Genomic DNA, 16,978 nt, shown 5'->3' on the forward strand with positions numbered 1-16,978 from the left:
CTTTAGGATCCAGACCCCACCTGCAGCAGTTGCCACTAGGTTTACAGGAGTTGTCAGCCAGTAGCTGCCAGGTCTTCAAAAAAACTTTTACCTTACGCCAGATAAAATGTAGTTTCCACGAGCTGAAGCCATAATCTTCATAAGCAACAGCAGCCTGGCTTTGCACCTGCAACAGCAACATATCCTTCAACAGCTGGGAGCACAGCAGCGAAATTGTCACGTCAGCAATATCTTGGAGTCCAACAGCATCTGCAACTTCATCAAGATATGCAGAACATTTATCGTTTTACTTTTCAGAAGCTGTGGCCCAATAGAGGTGTGTTCATAAGCTAGGATAGACAAACTTGGCAGCAATGTGAAAATCATCAGCTGAGGCCAACAGGTGGCCAAATTGTTCGCAGTTGCAGCAAGATTGTAAAGAAAATTGCCATACTCTGCAGTAGCCAGGAAATAGCATCAGCAGCATCATTTTCAGTAGTTGAAAGACCAACGGCATCCCAGTTTTGGAGCCTAGCAGAAGTGTGATCTTCATGAAGCAGTCGGACTTCATGAAGCAGTCGGACTTCATGAAGCAGTCGGATCTTTATACGTCAAGCCTCGGCAACAGAGACAAAGGAAACCCTCACCTCAAAAGAGCACTAGCTCAGATTTGGCTGCAAAGTCAGTATTAGCTCTGATTTCAGAAGCTGGCACACATCAACAGCCCTGTCTTCAGGAATTGGTATCAAGCAATGGCAAAAGTCCTGTCTTCAGGACTTGGTATCCAGCAACAGCCAAATCTCCAGGAGCTGGGATCCAGCAAAAGCGTGACCCTCGTCTTCAGGTGCTGGCATCCAGCAAAAGCGTGACCCTCGTCTTCAGGTGCTGGCATCCAGCAACAGCGAGAGCTTCGTCTAAAGGAGCTGGCATCCAGCAAGCATCCAGCAACAGCGACAGCCTAGTCTTCAGGAGTTGGCAACAGCGAGAGCTTCGTCTTCAGGAGCTGGCCTCCAGCACCAGCGAGAGCTTCATCTTTAGGAGCTGGCCTCCAGCAACAGCCACAATCTCGTCTCTAGGAGTGAGCAACAGCAACAGCCTCGTCTCCGGGAGCGGGCATACAGCAACAGCCTCGTCTCCGGGAGCGGCCATACAGCAACAGCCTCGTCTCCGGGAGCGGGCATACAGCAACAGCCTCGTCTCCGGGAGCGGGCATACAGCAACAGCCTCGTCTCCGGGAGCGGGCATACAGCAACAGCCTCGTCTCCGGGAGCGGGCATACAGCAACAGCCTCGTCTCCGGGAGCGGGCATACAGCAACAGCCTCGTCTCCGGGAGCGGGCATACAGCAACAGCCTCGTCTCCGGGAGCGGGCATACAGCAACAGCCTCGTCTCCGGGAGCGGGCATACAGCAACAGCCTCGTTTCCGGGAGCGGGCATACAGCAACAACGAGAGCTTCGTTTTCAGGAACTGGCAATCCGGCAGCAGTAAGAGCTTCATTTTCAAGAGCTGGCATCCTGCAACAGCGAGAGCTTCGTCTAAAGGAGCAGGAGCTGGCATACAGCAACAGTGAGAGGTTCATCTTCAGGAGTTGGCATCCGGCAACAGCGAGAAGCTAAGTCTTCAGGAGCTGGCAGAGAGCCTCTTCTTCAGGAGCTGGCCTCCAGCAACAGTGAAAGCTTTGAGCTTTATCTTCAGAAGCTAGCATTGACCAACAGCGTGAGCCTCTTCATCAGGAGCTGGCCTCTAGCAACGGCGAGAGGCTTGTCTTCAGGGGCTGGCACCCAGCAACCGCGAGAGGCTAGTCTTCAGGACAGGTATCCAATAATGGCAAACTCATTTTCAGGAGCTGGCATCTAACAATGGTGAGAGGCTCTTCTAAAGGAGCTGGCATCCAACAACAGCATGAGCCTCTTCTTCAGGCGCTGACCTCCAGAAACTTCGAGCGCCTCGTCTTCAGGAGCTGGCATTCAGCAACGGCGAGTGCTTAGTCTTCAGGAGCTTTCATCCAGATACCGCGAGCGCCTCATCCTCAGGAGCTGGCTTCCAGCGAGCCTGGTCTAAGGCAACACCAAACACCTCCAGAAACGGCGAGCGCCTTGTAGTCAGGAGCTGGCATCCAGCAACAACGAGAGCCAAGTCTTAAGGAGTTGGCAAGAGCTTCATCTTCAGTAGCTGGCACCCAGCAACAGCCTCATCTCCAGGAGCTGGCATTCAGCAACGGGCTCATCTTCAGGAGCTGGCATTCAGCAACGGCGCAAGGCTTGTCTTCAGGAGCTGGCATTCAGCAACGGCGAGAGGCTGGTCTTCAGGACCTGGCATTCAGGTTGCTGAGAGGCTTATCTTTAGGAGCTGGCATTTAGCAATGGCGAGAGCTTCATCTTCAGGATCTGTCACCCAGCAACAGCTTCGTCTTCAGGAGCTGGCATCCAGCGAGCCTAGTCTTCGGCAACACCAAACACCTTTTCTTCAGGAGCGTGGCAACCAGTTACAGTAAACACCTCTTCTTCATGGCCTCCAGGAACAGCATGAGCCTCTTCTTTAGGAGCTGACCTCCAGCAATGGCTAGAGGCTCATCTTCAGGAGCTGGCATTCAGCAACGGCGACTGCTTCACTTCAGGAGCTTTCATCCAGAAACAGCAAGCGCCTTATCTTCAGGGGCTGGCATCCAGCAACAGCGAGAGAGAAGTCTTCAAGAGTTGGCAACAACGAGAGCTTCATCTTCAGGAACTGGCAATCCGGCAAGAGCTTCAACTTCAGTAGCTGGCACCCAGCAACAGCCTCGTCTCCAGGCTGGCACCCAGCAACAGCCTCGTCTCCAGGCTGGCACCCAGCAACAGCCTCGTCTCCAGGCTGGCACCCAGCAACAGCCTCGTCTCCAGGCTGGCACCCAGCAACAGCCTCGTCTCCAGGCTGGCACCCAGCAACAGCCTCGTCTCCAGGCTGGCACCCAGCAACAGCCTCGTCTCCAGGCTGGCACCCAGCAACAGCCTCGTCTCCAGGCTGGCACCCAGCAACAGCCTCGTCTCCAGGCTGGCACCCAGCAACAGCCTCGTCTCCAGGCTGGCACCCAGCAACAGCCTCGTCTCCAGGCTGGCACCCAGCAACAGCCTCGTCTCCAGGCTGGCACCCAGCAACAGCCTCGTCTCCAGGCTGGCACCCAGCAACAGCCTCGTCTCCAGGCTGGCACCCAGCAACAGCCTCGTCTCCAGGCTGGCACCCAGCAACAGCCTCGTCTCCAGGAGCTGGCATTCAGCAACGGGCTCGTCTTCAGGAGCTGGCATCCAGCATCGGCGCGAGCCTAGTCTTCAGGAGCTGGCATTCAGCATCGGCGAGAGGCTCGTCTTCAGGAGCTGGCATTCAGCATCGGCGAGAGGCTCGTCTTCAGGAGCTGGCATTCAGCAACGGCGAGAGGCTCGTCTTCAGGAGCTGGCATTCAGCAACGGCGAGAGGCTCGTCTTCAGGAGCTGGCATTCAGCAACGGCGAGAGGCTCGTCTTCAGGAGCTGGCATTCAGCAACGGCGAGAGCCTCGTCTTCAGGAGCTGGCATTCAGCAACGGCGAGAGGCTCGTCTTCAGGAGCTGGCATTCAGCAACGGCGAGAGGCTCGTCTTCAGGAGCTGGCATTCAGCAACGACGAGAGGCTCGTCTTCAGGAGCTGGCATTCAGCAACGGCGAGAGGCTCGTCTTCAGGAGCTGGCATTCAGCAACGGCGAGAAGTTCGTCTTCAGGAGGTGATATTGAGCAAAGGCGAGAAACTCATCTTCATGAAGTGGCATTCAGCAACAGCGAGAGACTAATCTTCAGGAGCTGACGTTCATTACCAGCCTCGTCTTCAGGAGCCAGCCACAGTACCAGCCTCTTCTTCAGGAGCTGACATCCAGCAACACATTCAGCCTTATTTCGGTATCTGCCATCCGGCAACAGCAATGCTTCTTTTTCAGAAGCTGGCCAAACCAGCAATTCTTCTACAGGAGCTGGCAATTACAACAGCAACAGCCTCATCTTCAGCTAACGCCTCGTACCCAGGAACTGGCATTCAGCAACGGCGAGAGGCTCGTTTTCAGGAGCTCGTTTTCAGGAGCTAGCATTCAGCAACGGCGAGAGGCTTGTCTTGAGGAGCTGGCATTCAACAATAGCAGGAGGCACATCTACAGGAGCTGGCATTCAGCAACAGCGAGAGGCTTGTCTTCAGCAGGCATTCAGCAGCGGCGAGAGGCTCGTCTGCAGGAGGTGTCATTCAGCAACGGCGAGAGATTAATCTTCAGGAGCCACCCACAGCACCTGCTTCTTCTCCGGGAGCTGGCATCCTGCAACAGACTCGTCTCCAGGAGCTGGCATCCAGCAACCTCGTCTCCAGGAGCTGGCATCCAGCAACAGGCTCATCTCCAGGAGCTGGCAGCTGGCATCCAGCAACAGGCTCATCTCCAGGAGCTGGCAGCTGGCATCCAGCAACAGGCTCATCTCCAGGGGCTGGCATCCAGCAACAGCAACAGCAACAGCCTCGTCTCCAGGAGCGGGCATCCACCAACCGCAACAACCTCGTCCCCAGGAGCGGGCATCCAGTAACAGCAAGAGACTCTTCTTCAGGCACAGGCATCCAGCAACAGCAAGAGCCTCGTCTTCAGGCCCGGGCATCCAGCAACAGCAAGAGCCTTGCCTTCAGGCCCGGGCATCCAGCAACAGGCCCCATCTTCATGACCTAGCCTTCCGCAACAGCACCAGCCGGACTAGCCAGGTCTTCAGTAACCCAATATCGTGCAACAGTACCAGCCATATCTTCATAACATCAGTAATGTCTTCAGAAGCCATAATCAGCAACAGCAGCAGCCTGGTCGTTATTATCTAGCACAGCACACCAGACTGGACTAAAGGAGTAGGTACCCTGCAGCATGATCAGATCTGGTCTTATCCAGTACTCCGCAACACCACCATCACGGTATTAAGGAGCATGCCATCAGAAACACCACTGCAGTAGCAGTCTTCACACCCGCTTGTGTATATCAGAAACGACAGCCTAAATTTTCAGGAACCCCATCTTCTTGAGCCAGATCTCAATCTACATAGAAGACTAGTTTTCCACCACTAAAGCTCCTGCTGAACCAGTTGCCTAAGGACTAATCTTTAGAAGTCCGAGGGCAGCAGCACCTTAACCTTCTTCAGCCAAATCATAGCCAATTCATCTAAAAGTGCAGTGGTCCAACAGCAGCAGTATCCTGCACTAATGAGACTGGGACTCAAAAAAAAACAGAAGCAGCAGCATTAACTATGACGCAACAAATAAGACCCAGTAGCTGCAGCCCCACTTTCAGGTGTTGATACCCAGCAGAAGCTGTAACTGAAGGAGCAGCAGAAGTCACAGCAGCAACCTATTCTTCAAAGCCCAAAAATCAACCTGGTAGTAAAGTTGAAGGCTCTACAGCACCCACTTTTCAGGCCCCAAAGTAAAGCACAAGTGCGGCAAAACAATAACCTCGATACAGGGATTTGTAGCCCAACATCAGCCTGGTCTACTAAAGCCATATGACAATCAGTGATGCCATTTTGCGAGTTTTTTTTTTTTTTTCCCCTCAAAACATGGTCAAATAGAGGGCTTTGTATTCATGCCGACTATGACTACATTATCTAGTAATTATAACTTATGAGAGCAAAACTACCATAAATAAATATACTGTACAGAACACATTTTTTTATCTAATCCTTAGATTAATCTGAATCAATGAGTATCACTTCAAAATATAAACGCTTGCATAACTTCTATGTGGCTATAATAGTAACAAATTCACCGAATGCTTAAGGCAGCAACAATGATGTCTTAAGCAGCAGCAAGGTCTGCAAGAGCCCTCACCAATAGAAAGGGACCGGGCAACCCTAAAGAGAAAAGGTAAAAGTGGGCAAAAATGGAGTAACACCACAAATGGAGATTAGCCAGCCCATGAGAGGCAATACTACAAACAATTGAACACATATACGAGGTTACCCACTGAGCCCTCATTACTCAGATCAAGACCTCACAGAAGCAAACACACCATCCTTCTATGGGTTCAAACACTGGTGCAATAACATCATCAGCTGAGGCCAAGCAACATCAACCTTGTTTTAAGAACCAGAGACCAGTAGAAAAGCCTTGAACCAGAAGCAAATAACCTGGACCAAAATCCTTAGCATTATGATAGGCATTTACTACAGCAGTTACTATATTCCGGATTTACGCCATAGTAGAAGCTACCTGGTCTTCAAAACCTAGAGCCTGCAGCGACCTGGTCTTCAGATGCCGAGGCCAAAACCAGTAGTAGCAGGTGGCAGTTTTTCACAAACTGGGACCCCGCCGCCTGGTCTACAAGAGCTCCCACAAAAGCAGGAGCCTGTGCCTGACAGTCTAGTCTTCAATCCCCTGGCGCACGCAGCACCCTGGTTTTGAGTAGCCATTTTGGCTTCTTTGCTTATTACAATTAGCAACTTTCATTACCTTTGTTTAGCTTTGTGACCAAACATAATGACATCAGTAAAATTTCAGCTTATGGAATAAAAATTTTTGTAAATATAACAGCATATAATTTGTAAGATACACCTAATCTTTTAAACTAAAGTGCTTAATTGGGTACTGTAATAGGACTACTACTGCCTAGGGGAAGGGCTTGGAACAGAACACCCGAGATAGCAGTGGGATTTACTATACAACTTCTAGAAATTAATAACACGTGAATACGTCTAACCAAACCGTAATTTTAGCTCTTAACATTCACATATAGCAAGAAATTAGTTTTAAAAGTTAATATTAAAATGGAAAACATTTAGACAGTTATTAGCCAACAAAATTAACAGCCAAGTTACAAACTCCATGGCATGAAAAATATCTACTATAGACAAACAATTTCTGTACTTCAGATAAGGAAATTTTCAACAAGCGTAAAATTAAATAAACCACATGTGAAAAAACAATACAGAACTATATACCTGATAGGCTGCTGCTTTCACAAGTTCTTGACGTCCTTCCTCTACATGGCCATGTGCCGTTTCCACATTTTGCTCTATAGAGTCTGTAATGATTAAAATTCTGCTAAAATACAGCTCGCAAGAAAAACTTAAACTGATATAAATCCATGTGATGTTATTGAATTTCCCCGTAAACCATCAATCTGGTAAAATGAAAAATCTATTCTATACAATGATTAAAAGTTTTCTACATACTGTACCCTAAAACCATATGAATGGTCCCTACCTTACCTACTAAAAAAAATTATCAGTATTCATCGTATGAAATAATTAGTTGTAAAACATTACAGATGTAGTAACACACAGCACACACATTTCTGCTAATTTTGTTTTATGCACTATTTTCAGGTCATTGTATACATGCGAAATAAAATCAGACCCTATTCATATAGAATAAAGCAACAAGACCTTTCATTGTTCATATTTCTTTTTCTAAATCTTAAAAGAAAAAAAATTCTTTAACATTTATATTTCAAATTTAATCTTTTTTTAGTGACAAAGTGATTTTACTTTATCACTATCACATATGCTTTCCCTCTGCTTGATAACTTATTATAATACAATGGAAATACATTACTTCAAAAACTGTACAAATCAAATAAAAGGACTCCCAAAACTATTCATCTTAATGCCCACTTATAGTTAATATAATCAAGATAAATACCAACTACAGCACTAAAAGGCAATACAGTAAATGTCAATAGAATTTCATCGGAAAACAAAATTGAATTTTACCAGCAGTAATAAGACTATTCAATGGTGTACACAATCATTTCACTTCAATATAAAAAGTGCCCATGAATAAATTCAGTGTCTGAAATAGATGCTATCATTAAAAAACTAAGAGATGGAAAGCCCCTGGATAGGATGAAATAATTGCCCAAAAATGAAAAGACTACCAAAAAGGAGACATGACTGATTGCAATAATTAAAGGGGCATCATACTTTTGTCAGTTGTCATGAAAATATATAAGATGCTTATTCTAAAGAGACGAGAAAAAGATTGATAGAATGATTGATGAAATGAGATGAACAAGCAGTATTATGAAAAGGTAGAAGTTGTACTGACCAAATTTTCATTTTTCGTTTTAACACATGTTGTACAGCAATGGGTAGAATATAGAAATCCCCTTTTAATGGCATCTGTGGACTATGAAAAAGCCTTCGATAGTGAGCACTAGCCAATTTTGTGGAGAGTCCTGCATTATTGTGGAGTTCCCCTTAAATAAGTAAATCTGTTCATGAACATAGCAAGTGCAAAGTTAATGTTAGTGCAATCCTTTCATATGAATTTCCTGTGAACATGTGAATATGTTGTCACTGATTTTTATCCTCCTCATGGATTTTGCAATGCAAAGAACAGTTGGGGATGGTGGAAAAGAATTGGACTGGATAGGTAATAGGATATTAGTTGACCTAGGGTACAGTATAGTGATGGTTCTGTTCTTATTAGCAGACCACCACAGGATTTGCAATGATTGCTTACCAGAATGCACAATATATCACAGAAGGTTGGGCACGAGATAAAGAAAGACAGATGATATAACGGCATATGCAATGGAAGACTAAATACCATAGGAAGGAGAAAGGATAATGAGGTATAATCATTAAATATTTAGGAACTATGATCTCTAATACAGGGTCTTTAGAATTAGTTTAATAAAAATTTTTAAAAACATATCCGACAATGGTTAGGTTAAGCAAAATTTGTAAATCTAATCGCCTGAAATTACATATAAAAAATCAGGCTATATATCGGTTTAGTGAGATCGGTGTTACTGTATGAACAAGAGTCGTGGTATGACAATGAAGATTTTGTAGATTTGGGAACAAAGCCCTCAGAAGAATATTGGGAGTTGAATGGCAGGACAGGATTAGAAATTAAACTACAAAAGATTACTTGAGGGCCATATGTAGATGAGATCAAGGTGAGGGGTAGATGGAGATGGTTTAAGCATGCTCTTTGCCCTCCCCAAGAGAAATTAGGTTACAAAACTTTTAACTGGGCTCCACAACACTCTATTAAAGTTAGAAGACCTAGGGCTACATGGCTAAGGACTATGAAGTGTGAGGTAGATGATGAATGGAGACATAGAATCAGCCTTAAGAACTCCCTTGCTGACCTAGAATCCAGCCTTCAATTTAAGCAAGTAAATGGGAGACTATGCTTCCATTTTGTTGCAGCTCAATTCTCTAAAAGATTGGCTTTACAGTAGTGACATACAAGTTTACAAAAATAAGCAGGGGTTAAAAACCAAAGTACTTGAAAACACACACAAGCTAATATGAATCATAATAGTCATGATTACTAAGTAGTTTCGTATCTTCAACCCTGAGGATCTAAGAATATAAACATCAGGTGAAATTGGAGTAAGACTTTAGTTAAAGCCAGGGACAGGAAAACCTGGAGGAGTACAGTACACCATGGCACCGTGGACTTCGAGGAGAGGAGACAAAATGAGGAGGCTAGGAGGAGAAGAAGGAGAGAGCGATTAGAACAGCCCCGCCCACCACCTACCCTCCCTTGTGAACACTGTCCGCGACTCTTCCACCACAGACTAGGACTTAACAGCCACATCAGGCATAAGCACCCACCCCACAGATAGGAGGCTGATGGCTAACGACAGAACCCAATACTCGGACACGAGTGGGCGCCGACGAAGTTAAAGTAAAGAAAGTTATATAGCTAAAGAGCAAAAGGATGCTACTCCCACAGCTCATTAAGCAAGACTTCCTTTAAGACAGTCCATCCTATGAGGTACTTGATCAGCAAACTTAAGTAGAGCACTAACATCCAGACCTGTACTTTTACTACATATGATGGTCACATATACCCTACCTTATACAGTAAACTCACTATCACTGCTTTTGGTAAAGAAAGCTATGATCTCTATCATTGCAAATGAAAAAAAATTACAGTGAAGACGAAAAACATAAAACCATAAGCCTTACACTGTGTAAGCATTTGTAATATTCTTACCATTTCTGTTAACATGATAAATCTTATGCAATACAAGTGAAGGAAGCTATGATTTCTATCACAACTATAGAAAAATTTATACTATACTGAAAATGAAAAACACAAAACCATGAGCCTTAAACTGTATAAGCATCTGTAATATTGTTACAATCTCTGTTAGCACCATAAATCTTATGCAATACACAAAAAACATAATTACTCAATTTATTCCTACAAGAAAATTTGTTGCAAATACAGAATGCTGTACAGTATTTATAATTCTAGAGGTTAAAATAAATAGAATGGATAAAATTTTACATTAGTATTAGCTAGACAGCCAGATTAATTTTACTTTAAAAGATCTAAGAAAGACCACCATTTCTTCTGAATATTAAGTCTCTTCCTTTAGAGTAGTCAAACCCTTTTCACAGACCATAAAAAATTGACAAAATCAAAATTAAAAAAGCTTTATGCAAGTCCATAAAAATAACACCAAACCCAGTTCCTTATGAATACTGATGTACTGTAATCCAAGGCAACCACTACAGTACTCAGAATAAAAATAGGTCAATATATGTTCTACATATTGTAATGTACTTACCAACCATTTCCCCCTGTGTATGAACCATGGCACTAAGATCCCTCATCACTTCATTTATATCTATGATATCAGACTCAAGCTGATGAACTCTTTGCTCTCTCTCTAGTTGCATTGCTGTCTCAAACTCTAAATCCTAGAAATAGAAAGTAGAAAAATTGAGTAAAGGGCTTCACAGTATTTCACTGTTATAGAAAACAGTGAATCAGATATTCATTATAAAAATTTCAAATATTTAGGAAAATTAATACACAGGACTGAAAACATTATTCAGTCTTAGCATCATTCTTGAACATCAAACTGCTTACTCTCATATAAGGATTAATTCTTTGAGTCATCCACTCTTGTAGCTACAGTATAAAGAAAATTTTCATAGCTTTCTATTGTAATTTTCAGTTTCTTTCTACATTTACTCTTTTATCAGTTACAGTATGAAACGTGAAGATAAGTAGGTTGATACATGACATCGTTGCTCACTGTACAAGATTGCAAGTCATGAGCCTGACAAGTGATTTTGTCAAGTATGAGATCACCAGAGAAACTAATAAACAATAATTCTAAAACATACTTCTATATTATGAAATGAGGGGGTGTGAACTGGATGAAAACATTGTTGAAATGAGAATAAAAAAGAAAATTAAGAAGGGTTAGAATAGAGGAGAGCAAAAGGACACAGATAAAAATTATTCATTTTGAATGTCACATTAAAACATTCAACTTCATTAAACAGTGGGAAACACTTGTACCTATCAACGAGACCCCTTGGAAAACAACACCTGATGTTCACACTGCTTCTTATCCAGAAGATTTTTCTATCGATGTATACAGTAATCCAAAAATTTATCAATATATTTTCCATTTTATTTCTGTTCAAAAGTTACAAGCCCCACCATAAAGTAATGAAGCAATCTAGTGGTTATTGGTAACTAGCACGCTAAGAGATCCCCATTCAGTTTTGGAGTCAACAGTATTCGCTTTTCATTGACATTAAGTCAGTGAGAGCATTTACTGTATATGAACATCAGGTCAATAAAGAAATGTACTGTATTATTAAAATTGTGTTTATTTCTATAAACCTCCACTGATGTTCATATTGCTCACTCCCACACTCAGATGGAAGTCGGACACCAGTGAATGAAAGATGGTGGTCAACCAAAAATGTTTAATGTAAAACCCAATTAGAATTCTAGGTCTAGAATTTAATGAGGAATAATCTGAAAAATACTCTTTGTCAGTAGGACTCCAGATGGTTTTCAGCAGCAGTCACTATACTGTACTGTATATCTAGAAACCAATAATCTCAATAAGAAAGTCAGAATTTCCTGAGATAATAGCCAACTAACCAAAAAGGTACATTATTGAAAGGTCCCTAAAAAATTTTCTAAAGAAACATTTCTGCAAAATTTAAGAGATGTAGGTTTACTCCTAATATCTAGAACCTTAAACTACAAGTTTATGTAAAATTTAGATCCAAACTTGGCGAGTTCCCGAGCCCAGAACCTTCAACAAGAAAAAACATTACCTTTTGGAAAGATGGTGAATTGACATTCTAATCTAACCTAGTCAATTAGGACATTACCTGCAAGCTCGTAGGTTATTCAATATGTACTGAATGTCTCTTACTTAAGAAGGTTCACTATTCTCACAACTACTTCTAATAAGGGGAAGTGAAAGAGGAAACTGTAAAACTCTGAAATCTTGAAACAATTTAGCCCTGAATGGAGGGAAAAATGACACAATCAACTTAAGCTCCTAAAGCCCACCTTAAAAAGATAAGTGTTTGTAGTTTATTATTAATTTACCTGTTAAATTTATCAGTGAAAGTTTTCCAAAGATCCAAATTTGAACCTACTACATGTGTAAAACCACATCCCAATCCTGACAAGTAGACCTGCTTAGTGACGCCCTATACAATCAGGCTTAAATAGATCAGTTATAATACCTGGAATTAGATGTCTAATCACACAATTAAGCAGAGTTTGTAAATTCTTTTCTAGCTAAAATTAGTGCATGGTGCAAATTATGGGGCATGAAGTTGAATCCTAACAAAACTCAAAAGTATGATTGTAAGTTGGTCAAAGACAGTGGCTCCTCAAAATCTAGATCTCAACATTGATAATGTTTCTCTAACTCTGTATGACTTTAAAAATTTTTGGTGTGATTTTCGACAGCAAATTTACTTTTGAGAAACACATTAGGTCTGTGTCTTCTTCAATTGCACAAAAAATTGTATAACTATAACTAATAATAATGCCTATATTTATGCATATATTTAATTATAAATATGTATAAATATCCATACAACATCGTGTTCAAATAGAAATAAATTTCTACTCAGTACTTGGAACCGAACGCTAGCCCCTTCTAATGAAAAACCAGGTCGAAACCAACCATGCCATGAGAGGCTATCTACTGTTCCTTGAGACTCTGGTCAGTGAACAGATGAATCACTAGAATACTAATATCCAGTAACCACATAACATGTAACTATAAACCTCATCGGTAAAATAATGTTAACCCCGGTTCTGAACGTCTGAGTTAGGGGTGGCCAACCTATGGCGCATTCACCAACAGTGGCGCATTTCATGATCACAAGTGGCGCACTATACCCCAAAGATAGTAAATTGAATGACTTTTCTTTAAAATTGCTAATTATGTTCATATATTTTCATTAGGACTTTCAAAAATAGCTAATGAATATTATCAACACAAATTCAAATTGTCATTAAAGTAAGTACAGTTTACTTTGTATTCATGTTAAATCCTTTCCTTTACAGCTAAAACAAAAGATTGGCCACCTGTGGTCTGAGTGATCTCTGTTGCCACCGGAGATCCGGTGACAAAGGTCCGTCATAGTGAAAACGTGAACATCAGAGGAAATCTAATATTAACCTCAATGCTGAACGTCTGTGTGTATCCGGTTAAGCCGGAGATTCGATAAAAAAGGACCGTAATAACGAAATTGTGATTATTCATGAAAAAGGGTTCGTACCCTGGTTCTGATCGTCTGATTGATCAAATTGTCAACTCCGGTTCTGATCGTCTGATTGATCTCTGTTTGTACCGGAGATCTGGTGACAAAGGTCCGTCATCGTGAAATTGTGACCCTCAGCGGTACGATAACCTTCCTCAATACTGAATGTGTGTGTTATCTCCAGTGAAGCCGGAGATTCGATGAAAAAAGGGACCGTCAATAATGTAATTGTGATCAATCATGACAAAGGTTCGTGTGTAAAAGGCCTCAGCGGGAGTCTGAGTGCCGGATTTCACCGTTGCACTCCAAATATCTGACTAGTTCTCACACAATGAGTATCCATTATAGCGGAGTATAACTCAAGGCGGAGCTAAGGGTGTCGGCATAAGGCGACCCCAACTAATGACTCATACACTAACGTAACCTATTAATAGTGCTAGCTATATTAACAGTAACCACAACAATAAAACGTGAATATCATTAAACGTAATATCATCAACTCGGAGAATAAGAGGAGGCAGGACTAACTCGTGATCGTATAAAAACGGAAAACGGGAAATCCACCTCTCTTACTCGAGCTTAATAAAGAAAACGAGAGAAGGGGTAACTCGTAACTGTAGAACAGAAAACGAGCACTCTATGCTCACGCTCTCAAGGTTACATAATAAAAAACTAACATCACACAATAATATAAGAAAAATAATAAATTTGATTGCTTTTTTCTTAGTAATTGTAATAACCAAGAACGAAGAATAACGACAACGTAACAAATAAACAAAGATATAGTCTAAAACGAGCCTCTTCTGAGGCGTGTACAACTTTAACAAAGACTAAATCGCTATTCTTCGTAGGTCCAAATTGGACTTGCTAGCAAATAAATACCATAGTAAAAACCAATAATAAATAATGATGATAAAATTGGTCATAAAACGTAAGTGATATAACCTAGATGACAGAGTACCAGATGGGCAAAATTAACTTGAAAAATTACCGAAGCGAACAATACCCAAAATGGCTGCCAATACCGAGGCAGGCCAACCGCTTCCAAAACTATAATTCACAATACTGGAAAAAGAACAAATGCCCGGTACTGAAATAAACTGACAAAACAAACTATGGTACTTGACATTGGTAAAGGTGAAGTAGCAACGTCAGTCATGTTGAATTAACGACAATCACTTGCGAAAACACTGAGCAAATCACTTATCGCCTTTGCGGGCAAGTCCAAAACAGAAGGATGACCTGGAGAGCGCGAGTAGTAGGTGTCGGTGGGGTAGCCCAACTGTATTCTCTAGGGCCTGCCACGGCCCTCCCCTTTGATGAAGGGATAATCTAAATGGAAGACAGCCTGTGAATACTGTAGTGGTTTTCACACGCCCTTGTTAAATATACGACACCCACAAGGTGATCGCGCGATGGTAGTAACCTCTGCATTCCATGCTTTTATCTTTCTCTAGTATATTTGGAAGATTTATATTAGAAAAGTGTAAAGAAGGACCTTTTTCACCGGGCGTCACAGGTCTCTCCCCAGAAATAGATTTTTCCTTCATCAAAATCCCTTAATTCTTTCATTCTACCTTGTTTCGAGTGTTGTTCTCCTGTCTGGTCTTCAGCTTCCAATTCTCATTTCAATTTGTTGGACAAGAACTTCCGGACTATTAAATTTCTTATTCCTGCTTTAGATATTAATCTCTGACACCGGCGTTCAATTAGTTCGTTATGCATGATGCAGATAATTCTCAGCGTCCTTTACATTTAGATCTTCCCGGACAGTTCCATCCTGTTTGTAATTCTAGGCATGCAGTTAATTCTAATAGATAGGCCTTCTCCACCATGAGGCTCAATACTACACAGTTTCTAAAAGTTTTATTCCAGCTGTGGCCAAATTGTGGAATGATCTTCCAAATCAGGTAGTTGAATCGGTATAACGTCAAAAGTTCAAACTGGCAGCAAATGTTTTTATGTTAAACAGGCTGACATAAGTCTTTTTATAGTTTATATATGAAATACCTGTTTTGATGATGTTACTGTTTTTAAAATACTGTATTTTATTTGTTCATTATTTCTTATATCATTTATTTATTTCTTTTCTTCACTGGGATACTTTTATACTAATATCTTAAATTTCATTTCCTTTCCAGATAACCAAAATTTTAATGCCTTACTAATATTGTATTTTACTCATCTACATTATTATAGCAAAAAAATTTTAAACCTGCAGGTCTCACAAATGATATGGAGTCATTCTTATAATATATAAATTTTTGTTGTTTTCCCCAATATAAATCAATTATTTACAAGATTCTGAAAAACTCTCCCCACTCAGTTCTAAAAAAATGATCATGATTTCCTTATATTATGTGACACTTAATAACGTCTATCTATATTCAAACTTAAAAACCTACCTGTATTTCTTTTTTTTTAACTTGCAACATCTGCTCTCTTTGAATAAGTTCTTCTGTATTGGCAGATGCATCTTGTTCAACAGCTACCATATCTGCAGGTAAACGAGCAGTTCTCATAGTAACCATCATTTTCTGAAATAAAAATAAAAACATTAAAACAAAAACTATTTTATCGACACACATGGTGAGCAGTACCTAAGCAATCATCACAAAATAGAATTGGTAAAATTATTTTCTAATAATGATATTCCCAGCACAGTATAAAACAAACCATATGCTGATTTCTTGCTTATAAAACTAGCAAAGCAGTGACTTAAATAGCTTGGAGAGACCACTTGTCACTAAGTTGTTACTGATTTTCCCTGCTACATTATCTGTCCCTTAGTAAGTGGCAATCCAGGAATTTCTCTATTGAAGGAAGAAATAAACATTACTAGAAATTTTTAAGATAATTTATATTTTTTTAACTATACAAACCCAAGTCATTTGTAAGGGATTTACTCCTAAAATGTTTGGCTAAGACTAGAAAGAGAAAATTCTTGGAATACTGATAACATTGTTTGGTTATCAGCTGTTCACCCAGTTACCACTTTGATAGCCAAGATGGAAAAGGAGTCAAATATGTTGTCTAAAATTGAAGGATTCTGGGTCTTTACCAGATTCTGGGTCTTTGCCACAAACTCAGGAACAAAGGTACTCTTTCATTCCCCAAGTGTGATATCATTTAAGATGAACCATGAAGTTTACTCATTCTTTTTGAAAGGTCAAGGCTAGGAGAAATACCGTCTTCAAGGTAAGACCTCTTTCAGAAGCCTAAGGAAGAGGTTCGTAAAGTGCCACCTCGAGGAACCTCAAAACGTCAATCACACTCCAAGACTGGGGTTTTAGCTCCTGAGGAGGACAGGTCTGCTCTGCTCAAACCTTTTAATCAGAGCTGACAGTGCCCACAAAGAGAAGACAAGGATTCCCTTCAATTTGAAAACCAGGGTTAAGGCTGACCCATAGCCTTTCACCAATGTGACCAAGAGGGATTTTTCCTTTTGTAGGAACACACACAAATCTGCAATTCA

At 41.6% G+C, this 16,978-nt stretch overlaps 1 protein-coding gene across 1 annotated transcript in view; it reads right to left on the minus strand.

Moving 5' to 3' along the window:
• The window catches only part of LOC137634600 (syntaxin-7-like), a 56,628-nt gene that overhangs the window by 1,105 nt on the left and 38,545 nt on the right, over positions 1 to 16,978 (minus strand). The window contains exons 5-7 of the mRNA XM_068367053.1: positions 15,909 to 16,040; positions 10,533 to 10,665; positions 6,934 to 7,016 (exon numbers count right to left, since the gene is read on the minus strand). Coding sequence (XP_068223154.1) covers positions 6,934 to 7,016; positions 10,533 to 10,665; positions 15,909 to 16,040 — 348 coding nt within the window. The remainder of the gene's footprint in view (positions 1 to 6,933; positions 7,017 to 10,532; positions 10,666 to 15,908; positions 16,041 to 16,978) is intronic.

This window comes from Palaemon carinicauda, chromosome 45 (genome assembly GCF_036898095.1).
Source record: "Palaemon carinicauda isolate YSFRI2023 chromosome 45, ASM3689809v2, whole genome shotgun sequence".
In the NCBI taxonomy this organism is placed as follows: domain Eukaryota; kingdom Metazoa; phylum Arthropoda; class Malacostraca; order Decapoda; family Palaemonidae; genus Palaemon; species Palaemon carinicauda.